Source organism: Carcharodon carcharias, chromosome 17 (genome assembly GCF_017639515.1).
Source record: "Carcharodon carcharias isolate sCarCar2 chromosome 17, sCarCar2.pri, whole genome shotgun sequence".
In the NCBI taxonomy this organism is placed as follows: domain Eukaryota; kingdom Metazoa; phylum Chordata; class Chondrichthyes; order Lamniformes; family Lamnidae; genus Carcharodon; species Carcharodon carcharias.
This window is the reverse complement of record NC_054483.1, coordinates 93,734,186-93,750,363: the sequence shown is the minus strand read 5'-3', so window position 1 is coordinate 93,750,363 and position 16,178 is coordinate 93,734,186. Positions and strand designations below refer to the sequence as shown.

At 44.1% G+C, this 16,178-nt stretch overlaps 1 protein-coding gene across 1 annotated transcript in view; it reads left to right on the top strand.

Moving 5' to 3' along the window:
- Window positions 1-16,178, top strand: part of dntt (deoxynucleotidyltransferase, terminal) — a 304,739-nt gene that overhangs the window by 21,686 nt on the left and 266,875 nt on the right. Inside the window, exons 2-3 of the mRNA XM_041210212.1 lie at window positions 240-414; window positions 14,793-14,894. Coding sequence (XP_041066146.1) covers window positions 240-414; window positions 14,793-14,894 — 277 coding nt within the window. The remainder of the gene's footprint in view (window positions 1-239; window positions 415-14,792; window positions 14,895-16,178) is intronic.

Here is a 16,178-nt window from a genome sequence, read left to right as displayed (position 1 = left end):
TCAAGAAGGAGTTAGATATAGCTCTTGGGGCGAAAGAGATCAAAGGATATGGGGAGAAAGCAGGAGCAAGCTATTGAGTTGGATGATCATCCATGATCATAATAAATGGCAGAGCAGGCTTGAAGGGCCGAATGGCCTACTCCTGCTCCTATTTTCTATGTTTCTATGTTGTGATGCCATTCACTGATGATCACCAAATAAAAGATAATATTCTAATTGTTACCCCTTCCTCTTGACAGTGATTCTGTCACACATATTGTGACAGAGAATAATTCCTGGAATGAAATTTGGGACTGGATTCAAAACCAGAAGCTGTCAAATGCAGACAAGCTTAAGGTGCTGAATATTTCCTGGTTCACAGACAGCATGGCTGCTGGAAAGCCTGTGGATATAGAGGATCGACATAGACTGCAGGTAAATTTTACTTCCCATAACTAACTTGTGATGTACAGTATTGTGCATGGTTACTCTAAGGCTTGTCAGCATTCTTGAGTGCACAAGATCAATTTCTGTAGCAGTGAAGATTAAAGATAGCTAATCATGCTGGATCAGCCAAACATGTGCTACAAAATATCTTTAACTGAATAAAATTGACATCTTATTTAGCTAGTTTCTATTGGATTTTCATCCAGCCAGCAATGAGTTTCAAGAACATTGGTCACAAAGAACAACACAAAACATGTGTGCAAATAATATTGATATGACGGGTTTGATGTCATTAAGTATTAGACAGTGGCAGGCAACTGGTGTACTGTTGGACCATAACATCTTCCTCTAACACATCTCCTCCATTGTCCAGTTGAGTGGGACTGCCCTTACCTGCTTCCATTCCTTTCTATCCAGTTGTAGCCAGAGAATCACCTGCAATGGGTTCTCTTCCAGCCCAGTTACATCTAGAGTTCCCTAGGATCTATAGTCGGCCCCCTTCTATTTCTCATCTACTTGCTGGCCCTCGACGAATTCATCTGAAAACACGGTGCCAGTTTTCATATGTATGCTGTTGACATCTGACTCTGCCTCAGTACCAGCTCTCTTGACCCCTCCACTGGCTCTGATTTGTCATGCTGCTTGTCAGACATCCAATAGAAGATGAGAAGCAATTTCCTCCAATTAAATATTAGAAACACCAAAGCCATAGGGCGGAATTGTCCCACGATTGCACAAAGTACGTTTGGGGGCGTGAGAAAGGACGTTTTAGCGTCGGCTGCAATGGCAGGTTTTTGCAACATATTGTTCCCTTACAGCCATATTAATTATGCAGCCACAGGAAAATTCCCTCTGTGGGTAGCCTTCGATTTTCCCACCACATCGTTACCTCACCACTTCCACATGCCGGATGCCATATTTGAACTGCAGCCGTGTGCACATTTCTCAATGTTTGCAGCCTAGGACTGCTCAGGTGAAGACATGGTGCCAAAAGCCAGGAAGAGTGCAGCCCCTCGATTCAGTGACTTATTCCTGGGATGCCTTCTGGACTCCATGGAGGCCCGCCGTGATGTCCTCTACACCCGCTCTGGCCGCAGGGGTCCCATCAGTCTCACCACTCTGGCTTGGGAGGCAGTGGCTGAGGTAGTCATTGCCAACACTGCTCACAAGAGGCTGGCCATCCAGTGCAGAAAACGGATGAATGATCTCATCCATGCCCCCGGGGTAAGTTAACCATCTCACCACTCTAAACTCACACACTCACAAGCCCATCACACATTCACTGGCATCTCACTCACTGACAGCTCAAGGGACATCACCACTCACTCTCTCACACACACCCTCACATCTCCATTTCCTCTGGAGACGGCCTCCTCAGCCCTTACCATCTTGAGGCCACTTGCACAGATCAACATGTGACCCTCTTCCCCAGTACAGTCCTCTCCCCACAGCCCCTTCACTTGTCTGAGGCCAATTCTTCCCCTTCCCCAAGCAAGCCTTAGCCCTGCAGCCATTAAAAAGCCACCCTCACCTTACCACTGGTCTGCTAGGTAGAAATCTGCCCGTGAGTCCCTTTAAAAGTGATGTGGTGCTGTCTGTGAAGCCTGTCACTCATGACTGTGAGGCCACCCGAAGCAAGGTAGGCAAACAAACCTCAAATTCCTGAGTGAAGTGCAGCTCGCCAGGTACAAGTTGCTAACATACAGTTGTGAAACACGTCAATGTGCCTGGATGATCCAGCATGGGGGGATGATTCCAGTGAGCAGGGCTTATAATACGATGCTAAGGTATTGAAATTAGGTCCCCAACATGCAGCGACAGGAAATGTAGCCAGCTATTGATGGGTGGAGTGGACAATCATAAACCGGCGTAAAACTGATTTTTGGCCTTCTCGATATCTTATCTGCACACGCCCACCATGATGCCCGCTGTCAATGGAACCGGAAGATTCCACCCATTGTCTTCAGTTCCTGCCACAAACTCCATTCACTAGCCATTCATTCCATCCCTCTCCTTGGCTACTGTCTCAGGCTGAACCAGAGTGTTTGAAACTTTGGTGTGCTATTTGACCCTGAGTTGAAATTTCAAAGCCATTGCCTTTCCACCATCAAGATCACCTAGTTCCACCTTCACTACATTGCTCTTCTCTGCCCCTGTCTCAGTTCATTTGCTGCTGAAGCCCTCTAGATTTAACTATTCCAATGCTGTCTTTTCTTTTTGCAAATTTCACCCTGTATAATCTTCAACTTATCCAAACCTCTGCTGCCCATGTCCTAACTCGCACCAGGTCCCATTCATCTACCCCTTCAATTCTTACTGACCCATATTGGCTACAACCCAGCAATGCCTAGATAATAAAATTCTCATCCTTGTTTTCAAATCCCTCCATGATCTCACTTGTCTCTATCCCTATAACCTCTTCCAGCCCCACGATAGCTGTCCTCCTATTCTGGCCTCTTGCACATCTCTGATCTCTTTGTTGGTCATGCATTCAGCTGTCCACCTGTGAAACACTGGAATTCTCTCCCTAAACCTCTCCTACTCTACTCACTGTCCTCCTTTAAAATTTTCCTTAAAACTTATTCCTTTTACCACATTTTTGCTCACCTGTCCTAATGCCTACTTCTTTGGCTAAGTGTCAACATTGAAATTATACTCCTGTATACATCAAAATAGGAATGAGCAGCAGTAGTCCATTTAGCCATTTGAGCCTGTTCTGCCATTCAGTTAGATCATGGCAGATCTGTATCTTATCTCCACTGACCTGACCACCCATCTGTAACCCTCAATAAACTTTAATCCATTCATGGAATATGGGCATCATTAGCAAGGCCTACATTTATTGCTTATCCCAAATTGACCTTGAAAAGGTTTTGGTAATCTGCCTTCTCGAACCCTTGTTTTGCATGGTGCAGGTACTCCTACAGTGCTGTTACTGAGTGAGTTCCAGGATTTTGACTCAGGCTGGAATTTTCTGCTCCTGCCAGCAGAGGGAATTGTGGCGGGCTTAATCCATGGCACTTAATTTGGCCTGACTGAAAAGTCACATTTGTTTAGAATTTTGTTATCTCGACTTTGGCAGGTTACAGGCGCATTGAGTTTCCCAATGAACAATGTTGGGAACCCCATTTGCATTCATTAGCATCTCATGCATGCTAACTAAAAGGCCACCTCACTAGAATTAAGTTTGTCCTCCAAGTTAAGCTGCCCGCCAGTGAGAATTTGGAACATTCAGTTCTACCACTGTGTATAAGTGACTTGCAGAGCTTCACCTCTTCCATGACTTTGACGTCAGTTGCTTTCACCTTCTTGGGGACCTTGCATAACTTTACTTGAGTGCCGGGAGCAAACGCTGTGCCACAGCTGGAAACAAGAGGCAGGTGAAGGCCGAAATGGAGGGGTGGGTGGCAGGGAAGGGTGGGATGATGGCTGGACAGGGGAGGCAGGTTTACCAGGGAAGGGGAGGTGAGTATCCAGGGAAGAGGTGGGAATGTCTCAGAGGGTGGGGTCGGTGTTGTCGACGATGGGGTCCTGGGGGATGAACTCAGGGTACTGGTACTGGTGATAGGAAGGAATAATTACAATCAGAGAGGGGAGTGGGATGTGGTAGGGTGGCAAGTCGAGGGTGAGCGTCTGGTAGTTGAAGGCCTCGTTGGGGTGTGGGGATGTGGGGAGAGGGTTATGCAGTGGGAGGAGACAGGTGGCTCAGATAATGGGAGGGGGCAGGGTCAGGGTGGGCATGGGGTTGATAATGGGTGTCGGCTCTGAGGGGAGGGTAGACATGTGGAGGTGGACTGTGATAGGGTCTAGGGTAATGGGGAGAGATTCAAAGGTGATAGAGGGGAGAGGAATGGTGATATTGGATGGGTCCAGGGTGATGGGGGGATGTTTGTGGGTGACAGGGAGGGTAGAAGTTGGTGGATCAATTTTGAAAGGTGACACGCACCATTTTTCCAAACTGACCTTGACCATGTAGTTAGTCAGTCAGTGAGATCCCTCAAAGTAGGATGAGAGTCCTTTCAGGTGGGTGGAGTTCAAGGTCAGCACAAGTGGCCGACTAAAGGGAAACCTCAATAATTGAGGCAACTGGATATCAACCATGCCCAGTTGTGTTCTCCTATACATGGTGAGGCCCATATTGTAGTAGGCTTGTTCCTGGGTCTCGTAACATTGCAATCCCAGCAAGATGTGGAGATGCCTTCATTATGTGTTATTTGCCATTAGCTGCAGTCAGAGGCAGGGATGAAGGGAGGGAGGGATGGAGGTGGATAATTCCAAGGGACACGGCTGGTGGACAGCAGCCAACTTGTGACTCCAAACCCCCATCCTCCCAAGTGAATGGTCTTGACTGAGAAGGGCTCATGTGGTTAGTCTTTCTATGCTGCCAGGGCAATGGTTGCTCTGTAGAGTCTCAAGGGCAGTGGGGACAAGAGGAATAGTGTCAGAGGGAGGCTTCTTGCGCATGGCTCTCATCACCCTAGTCAAAGTGCAATGTCTTCATAAGTAGTCATGTATGAATCTGAGGAACACCACTCTCTTTGAGATGGAGGAAAACCTGTAAAGGACACACTCACTAAATGTTCACTTCAATCCGTTCACGCATCCATAGCACTGATGATTCAGGCTGCAGACAACCCTGCCATGGTAATGGCTCTTATCCGGATGAGGAGAAGGAGAGCTCATCGCCATTTGGCACAGGACCAGGAGGAGCAAGGGCCTGAGCAGCAAGAGGCAGTGGGGACTCTAGAAGGTCAAGATGTCGGTGAAAATGGACAACCGCAATGGCAAGCATTGGCCCAACCATGAGTATATCGCTGGTGGCGCTCTTATCTAGGCATGAGCGAGAGGCAATGGAGGAGGCATGCTCGTATGTCCCAGGGTGTGGTTCAAATTTTCCAGCTTCTGCAGTACAAGCTGCAGCCGCAAGGACTCTGGATGAGTAATGCAGATGTCCTGGGCTGCAATGAGTGAATTCTGCCTGGATTCCTTTTAAATTTGACACCAGGACCTTCGGCCCGATGAGGTTTTGGTGGGGCAGGCGACTTCCTGCCTGCCTCGCCATGAGATTTAGCGAGCTCCTCGCAGATGCTTAGTTAGTAAGCTGACCAGTGGAGATTGTGCAAGCTCAATCATCCCAACACCCAATGGGAATCAAGCTGCCTTTCGCACCCGCTAATAGACTTATCCTCCAGAATGGAAAATTCTGCCCTCAGTGACGATGAAGGAATTGTGGCCTATTTCTAAATCAGGATATGTGTATCTTGGAGGAGAACTTGGAGGCGGTAGTGTTCCCACATGCTTGCTGACTTTGTCCTTTTGGATAGTGGAGGTCACGGGTATGGAAGGTGCTGTTGAAGGAGTCATGGCAAGTTGCTGCAGTGCATTTGTAGATGGCACACAATGTGTAGCAACCACGGTGCACCATTGATGGAGGGCGTGAATGTTTAAGGATAGGGTGCCAATAAAGTGGGCTGCTTAGTCCTGGATGGTGTCGAGTACCTTGACTGTTATTAGAGCTGTATTTATCTAGACAAGTGGAGAGTATCCCATCACATTCCTGACTTGTGCCTTGTAGATTGTGGACAGGCTTTTGAAATTCAAGAGGTGAGTTACTCACCACAGCATACCCAACACTTGACCTGCTCTCATCACAGAATTTCCAGCCTCTGGTCTGCTCTTGTAGCCATGGTATTTATATGGCTGGCCCAGTTCAGTTTTTACTCAATAGTAACCCCAGGGTGTTGATGGTGGAAGAAACAAGAAAGGTTACATCATTGAAAATCAAAGGGAGTAGATTAAACTCTCTCTTGTTGGGAATGGTCATTGCCTAGCATCTGTGTGGTGTGAATGTTACTCACCACTTATTAGCCCAAGACTGAATGTTGCCCCAGTTTTGCTGCATTTGGGCATGGGCTGCTTCATCATGTGAGCAGCTCCAAATGGTACTGAACACTGTACAATCATTGGCGAATATCCCAAGTTCTGACCTGATGATGGAAGGGAGATCATTGATGAAACAGCTGAAGATGGTTGGTCTAGGACACTACTCTGAAAAGCTCCTGTCATAATGTCCTGGGTTTGAGATGAGTGGCCACCAACTGCCACAACTATCTTCTTTTGTGTTATATATGATTTCAGTCAGTGGAAAAGGTTTTTCCCTGATTCCCATTGACTTCAATTTTATTAGATGCCACATTTGGTCAAATGCTGCCTTGATATCAAGAACAGTCACTCTTGTTGGTGAGGCAGTAGTGTAGTGTTATTGTCACTAGACTAGTAATCCAGATACCTAAGGTAATTCTCTGGGAACCTGGGTTCAATTCTCACCATGGCAGATGGTGAAATTTGAATTTAATACAATATTTGAAATTAAAAGTCTAATGATTATCAATTGTAGTTAAAACCCATCTGGTTCATTAATGGCCTCTAGGAAAGGAAATCTAACTCCATACCCACAGCAATGTGGTTGTCTCTGAAATGGCCTAATAAGCCACTCAGTGCTTAACAGCAATTAGGGATGGGCAATAAATGCTTTTGTTTTCTGCAATAACCTTTGATGTGGCATTTTTCAAATGCCTTCTGGAAATCTATGTACAGTACATCCATCAGCTCCCCTTTATCGACAGCACATGTGACTCCTTCAAAGCACTTCAATACAATGGTTAAACATGATTTTCATTTTACAAAGAATGATAAAAAGATTAATAATGAGGGAATAATTAGAGTATGAGAGAAAGCTAATTGGTAATGTAAAGATGGATAGTAAGAGTATCTATAGATATTTAAAACCATGTTGACTCTTCCTGATTGCCTTGAATTTTCCTAAGTGCCCTGCTATAACATATTTAATAATAGCTTCTAACATTTTCCCTATGACAGATGTTAGGCCTTGGCTAACTAGCCTATAGTTTCCTGTTTTCTGTCTCCCTCCCTTTTTGAATAAAGGAGTTATATTTATAAATTTCCAATCTAATGAAACCTTCCCGAATCTAGGGAATTTTGGAAAATTAAAACCAATGCATCAACTATCTCACTAGTCACTTCTTTCAAGACCTTAGGGTGAAGTCCATCTGGACCAAGGGACTTGTCAGCCTGCAGCCCCAACAATTTACTTAATAACACTTCCCTGGTGACTATAATATTTCCCGCGTTCCTCCCTCCCTTCCATTTCCTGAGTTACAGCTATATCCGGGATGTTACTTGTGTCCTCTATAGTGAAGACTGAAGCAAAATACCTGTTTAATTCACCCACAATCTCCATACTTTCCATTATCAATTCTCCAAAAGCATTCTCTATAGTACCAATGCTCAATTTATTAACTCTTTTCTTTTTTAAATATCTATAGATACTCTTATTATCCATCTTTATATTACCACTTAGCTTTCTCTCATACTCTAATTTTTCCCTCCTTATTAATCTCTTTATCATTCTTTGCTATTCTTTTTATTCTTTCCAAACTTCTGACCTGCCACCGATCTTTGTGTAATTATATGCTTTTTCTTTAAGTTTGATACCATCTTTATCTTTTTTAGTTAACCATGGATGTTGGGCCCTCCCCTTGGAATTTTTCTTTCTCATTGGAATGTGTATATTCTGCATTTTCTGAAATATCCCTTGAAATTTCTGCTACTGAACTTCTTTGACCTATCCCTTAACCTCATTTGCCAATTCACTTTAGCTAGCTCTGCTTTCATGCCTTCATAATTGCCCTTACTTAAGTTTAAAATACTAGTCTTGGATGCACTAATTTCTCCCTCAAAATGAATGTAAAATTCAATCATATTATGATTGTTGCTACCTAGGTGTGCCTTCACTAGGAAGTTATCAATTAATTCTATCTCATTGTTCAGTACCAGCGCTAGTATAGCCTGTTCTCTGGTTGGCTCCAGAATGTGCTGTTCTAAGAAACTCTCCTGAAAACATTCTATGAACTCCTCACTCCCCATCTGATTTTTCTAGTCTATATGTAAATTAAAATCCCCTGTGATTATTGCTGTACCTTTCTGGCAAGCTCCCATTATCTCTTCTTTTATACCTTGCCCTACAATGTAGTTACAATTAGGAGGCCTGTACACCACTCCCACAGGTGACTTCTTTTATCATTCCTCATTTCAACCCAAACTACTTCTACATCCTGTTTTCCTGAACTTAGGTCATCCCTCTCTAAGGTGCTAATACCATCATTAATTAACAGACCCATCCCTCCACCTTTTCCTAGCTTCCTGTCCTTCCTAAATGTCACGTTCCCTTCAATATTCAGGTCCCAATCTATGTCATCCTGTAGCCATGTCTCTGTAATGACTATCAGGTTGTGCTTATTTATTTCTATTTGCGTTATCAGCTCACCTGTTTTGTTTTGAAACCTATGTGAGTTTAGATATAGAGCCTTTAGTTTTGTCCTTTCATTATTTTTGTAGTGTCTAGCCTAATCTGCTGCTTTACTCTTAGAATTGTACATTCTGTCCCTTCCTGTCACAGTCTGTTTATCATTTCACATATTAATACCTGTCTGTCATGCCTTGTCTCTACTCTTTGCTTTACCACATCTCCCCAGATTTGATCCCTTACCTCCACTATTCAGATTAAAACCCTCCCTACTTCTCCAGTTAGGCAGATCACGAGGACACCAGCCACAGCACATTACAAGTGTAGACCATCCCAATGGAACAGATCTCACTTTCCCCAATACTGGTGCCAGTGCCCCACAAACAGGAACACACTTCTGCCACACTAGTCTTTGAGCCACGCATTCATTTCTATAACCTTATTTGTCCTATGCCAATTTGCACGTGGCTCAGATAATAACTGAGAACCTTAGAACTATAGAACCATAGAAAAGTTACAGCACAGAAGGAGGCCATTTGACCCATCTTGGCCATGCCAGCTCAAGGACACCCAGGTGCCCTTTCTAATCCCACGTTCCTGCACCTGGCTCATAGCCCTGCAATTTATAACTTAAGCTGCAGATCCAGGTACTTTTAAAAATAGTTTAAGTTTCTGCCTCTACCACCAACTTGGGCAGTGAATTCCAGACACCCACTACCCTCTGTGTAAAAAAATTCTTCCTTATGCCCTCCTACACCTTCTGTAACTTATCTTGAAACTATGTCCCCGGTTCTAGAATTCTCCACCAAGGGAAACAATTTTATCCTGTCCACTCTATCTATTCCCCTCATAATTTTGTACACCTCAATCAAGTCACCTCTCAGCCCTCTTTGTTCTAAGGAAAATAATCCCAACCTATCCAATCTCTCCTCATAGCTACACTTTTCTAACTCTGGCAACATTCTTGTAAACCTCCTCTGCACTCTCTCCAGAGCTATTATGTCTTTCCTGTAATGTGGTGACCTTTGTGGTTCTGTTTCTTAATTTGGTGCCTAGCTCATCATACTGTCTATGCAGAGCCTCCTTCCTCATCCTGTCTATGTCATTGGCCCCTACGTGGGCCATGACGACTGTATCCTCTTCCTCCCACTGCAAGCCCCTCTCCAGCCCTAAGCAGATGTCCTGAACCCTGGCACTGGGCAGGCAACAAAGCTGCCTGGGCTCTCGCTCTTTGCTACAGAGAACAGTGTCAATCCCCCTGACTACACTGTCCCTTACTACCACTACATTCCTTTTTGCTCCGCCCACTCGGATTGCTTCTTGCACCACGGTGCCATGATCAGTTTGCTCATTCACCCCTGCAGCCCCCACTCTCATCCAAACAAGCTGAGAGAACCCCAAACCTGTTGAACAATTCGAGAGGCTCATACTCCTGCCCGCTGGGTTCCCTTCCCTGCCTCACTCATAGTCACACCCTTTGTCCGTGACCACTGATCAGATCAGAAGACCCTATCCTAGTGGTATGAAAGCCTCCTGGTACAAAGCATCCAGGTAACTTTCCCCCTCCCTGATGTGTTGCAGTGTCGGCAGCTCAGCCTCCAGCTCAATAACTCTGAGCCTAAGTTCCTCGAGCCACAAACACTTGTTGCAGAGATGTTTGCCCTGGATCACAATGTTACCCTGGAGCTCCCACATGCTGCAGCCTTAACACACCACCTGCCCTGCCATCCTTAATGTGTTTTAAATAATTACTTAATTATATTAATAACATTTAATGTTGCTTTCTTATATATTTGATTAACTTTACCACCAAATTGTGTACTATTTTAAACCTTAGGAATAATGTAACTTACCCACTTACTAGATGCTCATCAAACAGTTAGCTCCTTTTCCTGTAGTAGAGCAAGAACCAATTTCTATGGGGTAAGAAAGATAGAAAGAGGAAACGAACAACTCCTCCCCCTTCGCCAAACTCCCCCACTCACCAAACTCCAAGTCTGCACTCCCCCCGCCCCACTTCTCTCCCCCCCAACTCCCCCCCAACCTTAAACCAGCTTATATTTCACCCCTCTCCTATTTTTACTTAGTTCTGTTCAAGGGTCATAAGGACTTGAAACGTCAATTTTGTTCTTCTCCGTCAATGCTGCCAGACCTTTTGAGTTTTTCCAGGTAATTCTGTTTTTGTTTTGCACTCAGTTTGCCAGCTGCATTCCGTTTTGCTCCTTCACTGTGGCTACAAGATGCCTGGTGGAAGGCTCCTGACTTTCATGGAAGAGGCTGCCAATGACCTTGGAGATGACCTGGAGCAGTAGAATATCAGGCTTTAGATTGCACCATCTTGGTGTGGGTATCAGCAGATTGACCTGACTGGCTGACAGCCAACAGCAAGTGCATTGGAGGAACGGATCACGAATGCTGTCATCCTGAGAGAGGGCATCAGGTTCAGGTACCAGGAAAACACTGCCACTCCCTCAGGTGGCACTTTAGCAATCCTAACAATCTGTTGGAGGTCAGATTGCTGTTCTGCTGTGATAAGCCCTTGGAATCTACATCCATGGCAGTAGCAGTCTAAGGTTCCACTACTTCACTGAGGTATTGGCTGGCAGCTGCTTGTGCTGCATTGGAAGCTGAGATATCAGCCATCAGATACCGTATCATGGTGAGGCTCGCATGTGTGCTGTAAAGGATGGAATCCAAGCTCTGCACAAAGCCCTGTTCCAAATTCCTGCCAGGTGCCTCAATGCTTCTTGACACTGAACACAGGGTTCCCAATGGACCAATATTTTGTTGTCAATAACCATCAGCTTTCCCCCATGGCCTGATCCATCAAGTTCCTTGCATGAGTCCTCTGCAGCAGAATCTCTATGTGATCTTGCTCTCTGGTGAGCTACCATCTGCAATACACATACCACTTTCCCTGACTGTAGTGTATTTGTGCCCAATGTCTCACCATGTGCAGAAGTGTGAAATTGAGTGATTGTGTCTCTTCATTGTCACTGTCTTCTTGGTTCTCCTCCACTGCCTAGGTAGATTGCACCCTTGGGTATCTGGAAGGTAAAAGACATAATGGTAGGACTATAATAAGCAGAAAAGAGAAAATAAGAGGTGCATGCTTACACCATCTGCAGCTTATACATTGTGGGATGAGGGGGTACGTGCGATTTTAGAAGAAGGATTAGGTATGAGAATATTGTCATCTTTAATTGCTACAGTCCCATTGATGGTCACAACCTCAGAAAAAGCCCTTTCCATAGTTTTTTTATCATTCATTCAAGGGATATGGGCTTCACTGGCTAGACCAGCACTCACCCCTCCTTGGGGATTAGAACATTCGTGTGCATCTCTCTCCATCCAGTTAGTTCCTGCTGCCTCAGGGCATGAGCCATCTTCTCCTGCAAGAGAGAGGGAAGTGTGACAGTGAATGTGGTGCAAATGTATTTGTGTAATGTGGGGTTGTCATGGTAAAATGACGAGCAGTATGAGCAAGCTGTGAGATGTAGGTATGAGTCTTGTAACACTGCTAAGTACATGAGATTAGGTGAAGCTTATGAATGTTACTTATGAGTCCTGATTGATAGCGATTTAGGTGAGGGGTGAATTGAACAGTTCTGAGTAGAAAATTTAGTTGGATATGGCATTAGAAGATGCATTTACTGACCTTAAGCACTTGTGTGATGTAATTAAACTTTTTCTGGCACTGCATCCAGGTCCTTGTGTTAAACATTAGGACATTGATCTCTGCAACTGTTCCCACTGCCTTATCATTTATCAGGAGGTACCCCTGCCCCATCTGTAGATGTAAGACAACTCCTTTCCTCCAATGCAATTGGAAAACTTGTGTGTGCTTTCACTCATTGTCAGTCATCATTGTTTGTTGCGCAACACTATTCCCAATCATCTCTACACTTCCAGCAGCCACAATAAACCTTTCCTTTATGAGGTGCATGCAAGCTTTAAGTGGAGCTAAGAAGTAACAATATTGGGTGCCCCGCTGATGTGTATAGCCAATGAAAAGCACAGGGTAGGCTACACGTAGAAACGATAATCATGAGCAGGTAGCACAAAGTTGTCAAGCTGCCTGCATTACATTGCCTGGGGACAACTGAGCATCACAGTCCCCATGCTTGTTTCAATGGTTTTCTCCTCTGACAAATAATTACATTGGGAAAATATCTGTAACTTTGAACGGTATTAAATGGAAGTTATCTTGTCTAGAAGATGATGTCAAAGTCATATCTTATCTGCAAGCTGCAAGTCAATTGTTTTGTTTGGCAGGCCAACGAGCTATCTGTTTATACATTGTCAAGCATTAATTAGATATGTAAAACCAGACTGAGGTGTTGACTGGTATTCAATTCATCCAGCGCCATGTTATTTCAGCAGCTTAGACACTACCCTGTTACCATTGTAATCCACTTTGATATTGTTGATTCATTGTGAAGGTGCTTTTTTATTTTCTTTTTCTACCAGTTTGGATGACAAAAATAAAAAGAGACTAACGGCCAGGCTTGATCCTCCATTTTCTATTTAACTATGTCATTACATGGATGGGAGGGAGCCTCTTGATAGACCCCATGACATTCAGGTAAAAGCAAAATACTCTGGATGTTGGAAATCTGAAGCACATTTCCACTTCTCTTCAGCTTTGAAGAAGAGCCCTATGGACTCGAAATGTTAAGTCTGTTTCTCTCTCCACAGATGCTGCCAGACCTGTTGAGTTTGTCCAGCATTTTCTGTTTTTGCCCCATGACATTCATTTCTCATATAACCCTTTCCATGTCAGACTCAAGTTAAAAGTTACTGAAGAGAACTGATTAAGAGCTCAGACCTATTATTGCATTGAAACAGATAGTATAAAGATAAAGCACAATGCTTGTTGTGTCAATCCTTCTCAAAGGTAATTAGGCTTGGGAGATAAATGCTGCCCTTACTAGCAACCTCTACATTCCATGAAGGAATAAAAAAACTGCTGGGTCTTTCTAGGTTCAGTAATTTTGCTGCTCCACCAACACAAATTAGTAGGCTTTAGTCTGATGATGCTACGTCACACTGTGATGTTTCTCAATGATTCGGAAAGTTTTGTCACAAAGACAAAATTATACTTGTATAGTGCATCTTGTGTCCTCAGGGCATCCCAAAGTGTTTTACAATTAAAGGAGTTTGAAACATGAGTATTGCTGAAAAAAGAGACATTTTGTCACAAAGACCTAAACAGAGTTCATGGACCCCGGAGCCAATGCTCAAGGTCCTGCCCTGCTGTCACTAGGTGCTCCCAGGAGCGTCCACTTCAGTGCTTCAGGCATCCTGGGATCCACTTTAAATTACTGCCAGACCTTGAGATCTCAATCCAGTGAACCTTTCACTCCAGATTACCTTCCAATGCTCCCAGATTTCAGTGCCATCCCCAATGATGTTAAATCAGTATCCCCAAATAATGGCTGGGAATTTCTGGCCCCATCGCAGGCAGGACCCACCACGGGTGAGGCAGTGCCTGAGCCAGAAGTCCGTTGACTTGCAGTGGGAGATCCCGGTGGCGGGCAATAGTGGAAAATTCCCCCCCCAATATTTCTTCCTAATAATACCCTTGTTCTTATAAATGCTGAGTTGCTATGTGCAGTGTGATATTTATTACACCAAATCCAATAATACTCCTTCAACTCTTTATGTAGCCTATTTTTTTAGCCTTTTTTTTTACAAGTCATGCAAGTTAACATTCCAATCTTCAGCTACCCTTTATTAGAACTGGTGAAGATGAGAGGAAATCATAATCCATAACAATGTTCTAATAAGATTTGTTAGAATCCAGCCTATATGAAATTATTTGTTTCTTTTTATTTTACAAAGAATCTTCTTTAACTGGTGAATGAAGCAGAAAACAACAAGCAGACTTCTCAAGTCATCATTTGTTGAGTTAACAAATCTTTAATCTGTAATTCCTGGCTACTAATAATATCATGTGTTCATTTGACAGACAAGATAACTCAAGCAGGCCCAATGAGAGCTAGCAATGAAATTGATTATGCTCTTTATTCTTCCTTAGGAGCAGAAAGTTCTTCAATCAAATGTGCCACCAGTGGTAACTATTTCTCAGTATGCATGTCAGAGAAGATCAACTCTCGATAATAGAAACAAGATATTCACGGTAACGCTTGTCAAGGAACAATTATTTTATTTCTGGTTTATTTTTGACTTTCGTATGTATTACCAGCCTGTGGAGGAATTTAGATCTTTTGCTATCTTGTTAATGAACTGATGCGCTATAAGATCTAAGGAGAAAGCTTCCTCTAAAGATACACAGTGAACTCCTGACTGTCGTGACACACCTCAGGTGCATTACATCCACAAAGAGCTTAGTCACTCCAAAGATCTTCAAAACCCAAGGTCCCATTGCTTGTTCAAATTGTGGGAGAAATTGGGCTCTGTGGCAACAATTTTCTGGATGCCAGAAATCCTCATATACTACCAAAATGGCGTCTATGTGAGCATGTGCACTTCCAACGGGAAGTGCAGCGGTTGCTATATTTGTAAAGGGGTTTGTGTGTAGGCATCTAATGATTGCCGGCAGCATGCAGAACAGGCAGATCATTTCATTACTGACTTAACTCATTTTGGAGCTCCACTGTCTAGCCTATGCCCTCTCTTGACTTTGTACTGCTGAACACAGTGTTAAATGGCATGAAGGACCACCCCTCCCACTAGCGCTATTCAAAGTTTAGTTGCTGATTTATTTCTTCTGACACTTGCTGCATTTTACATAATTTGGGTGCTTTTCCATACTTGCTAAGATTTTAAAGAGTCTACAATGAATGGTCTGGCTCATGATTAGATACTTTGGTGCATGGGTTGTGGACAAACCAGTTGCTTCTAGGCATGAGTGATCTAGTAGGGCTTTCTCTTGGCATTGAGCATGAATGAGGAGAGGTCACACAGAGCAGGACAAGCCACTGGGAGTGGGGGAGGCATTCCTGTGTGGGCTGCAACAAGCTGGTGCCTGAACTATCCTTTCTCCCAGACTTAGCTCCAGCGGGATTGAGCCTGGTGTCCCACTTGCAGGTCCCACCTCTAGTCTATCCTCTAACTTATGTGCAGTGTCAGTATCTGGAGCTGATGGTTGCAACTATGAAATCAAATGATGGTGCCTCTTCATTTTCACTTTCTTCCTTCCTCCACTGCCTGTGCAGATTCCAGCTCTTGAGTATCTGAACTGAGAAAGGGACAACAGCTGGGGTGTGGTGAGGAGAGAAGAGAAAGTCAGAAGCGGATGCTTACACCATTTGCAGCTTGTAAATCAGAACAGGTGGAAGGATGAGGAAGAAATGCAATGTGTGAAATAGGATTAGGTGTGTGGATATTTTCATCTTTAATAGTTTCAGCCCTGCTGGTGGTCACAACCTTGGCAAATAGCCCTTCTCATAATGGCCAACAT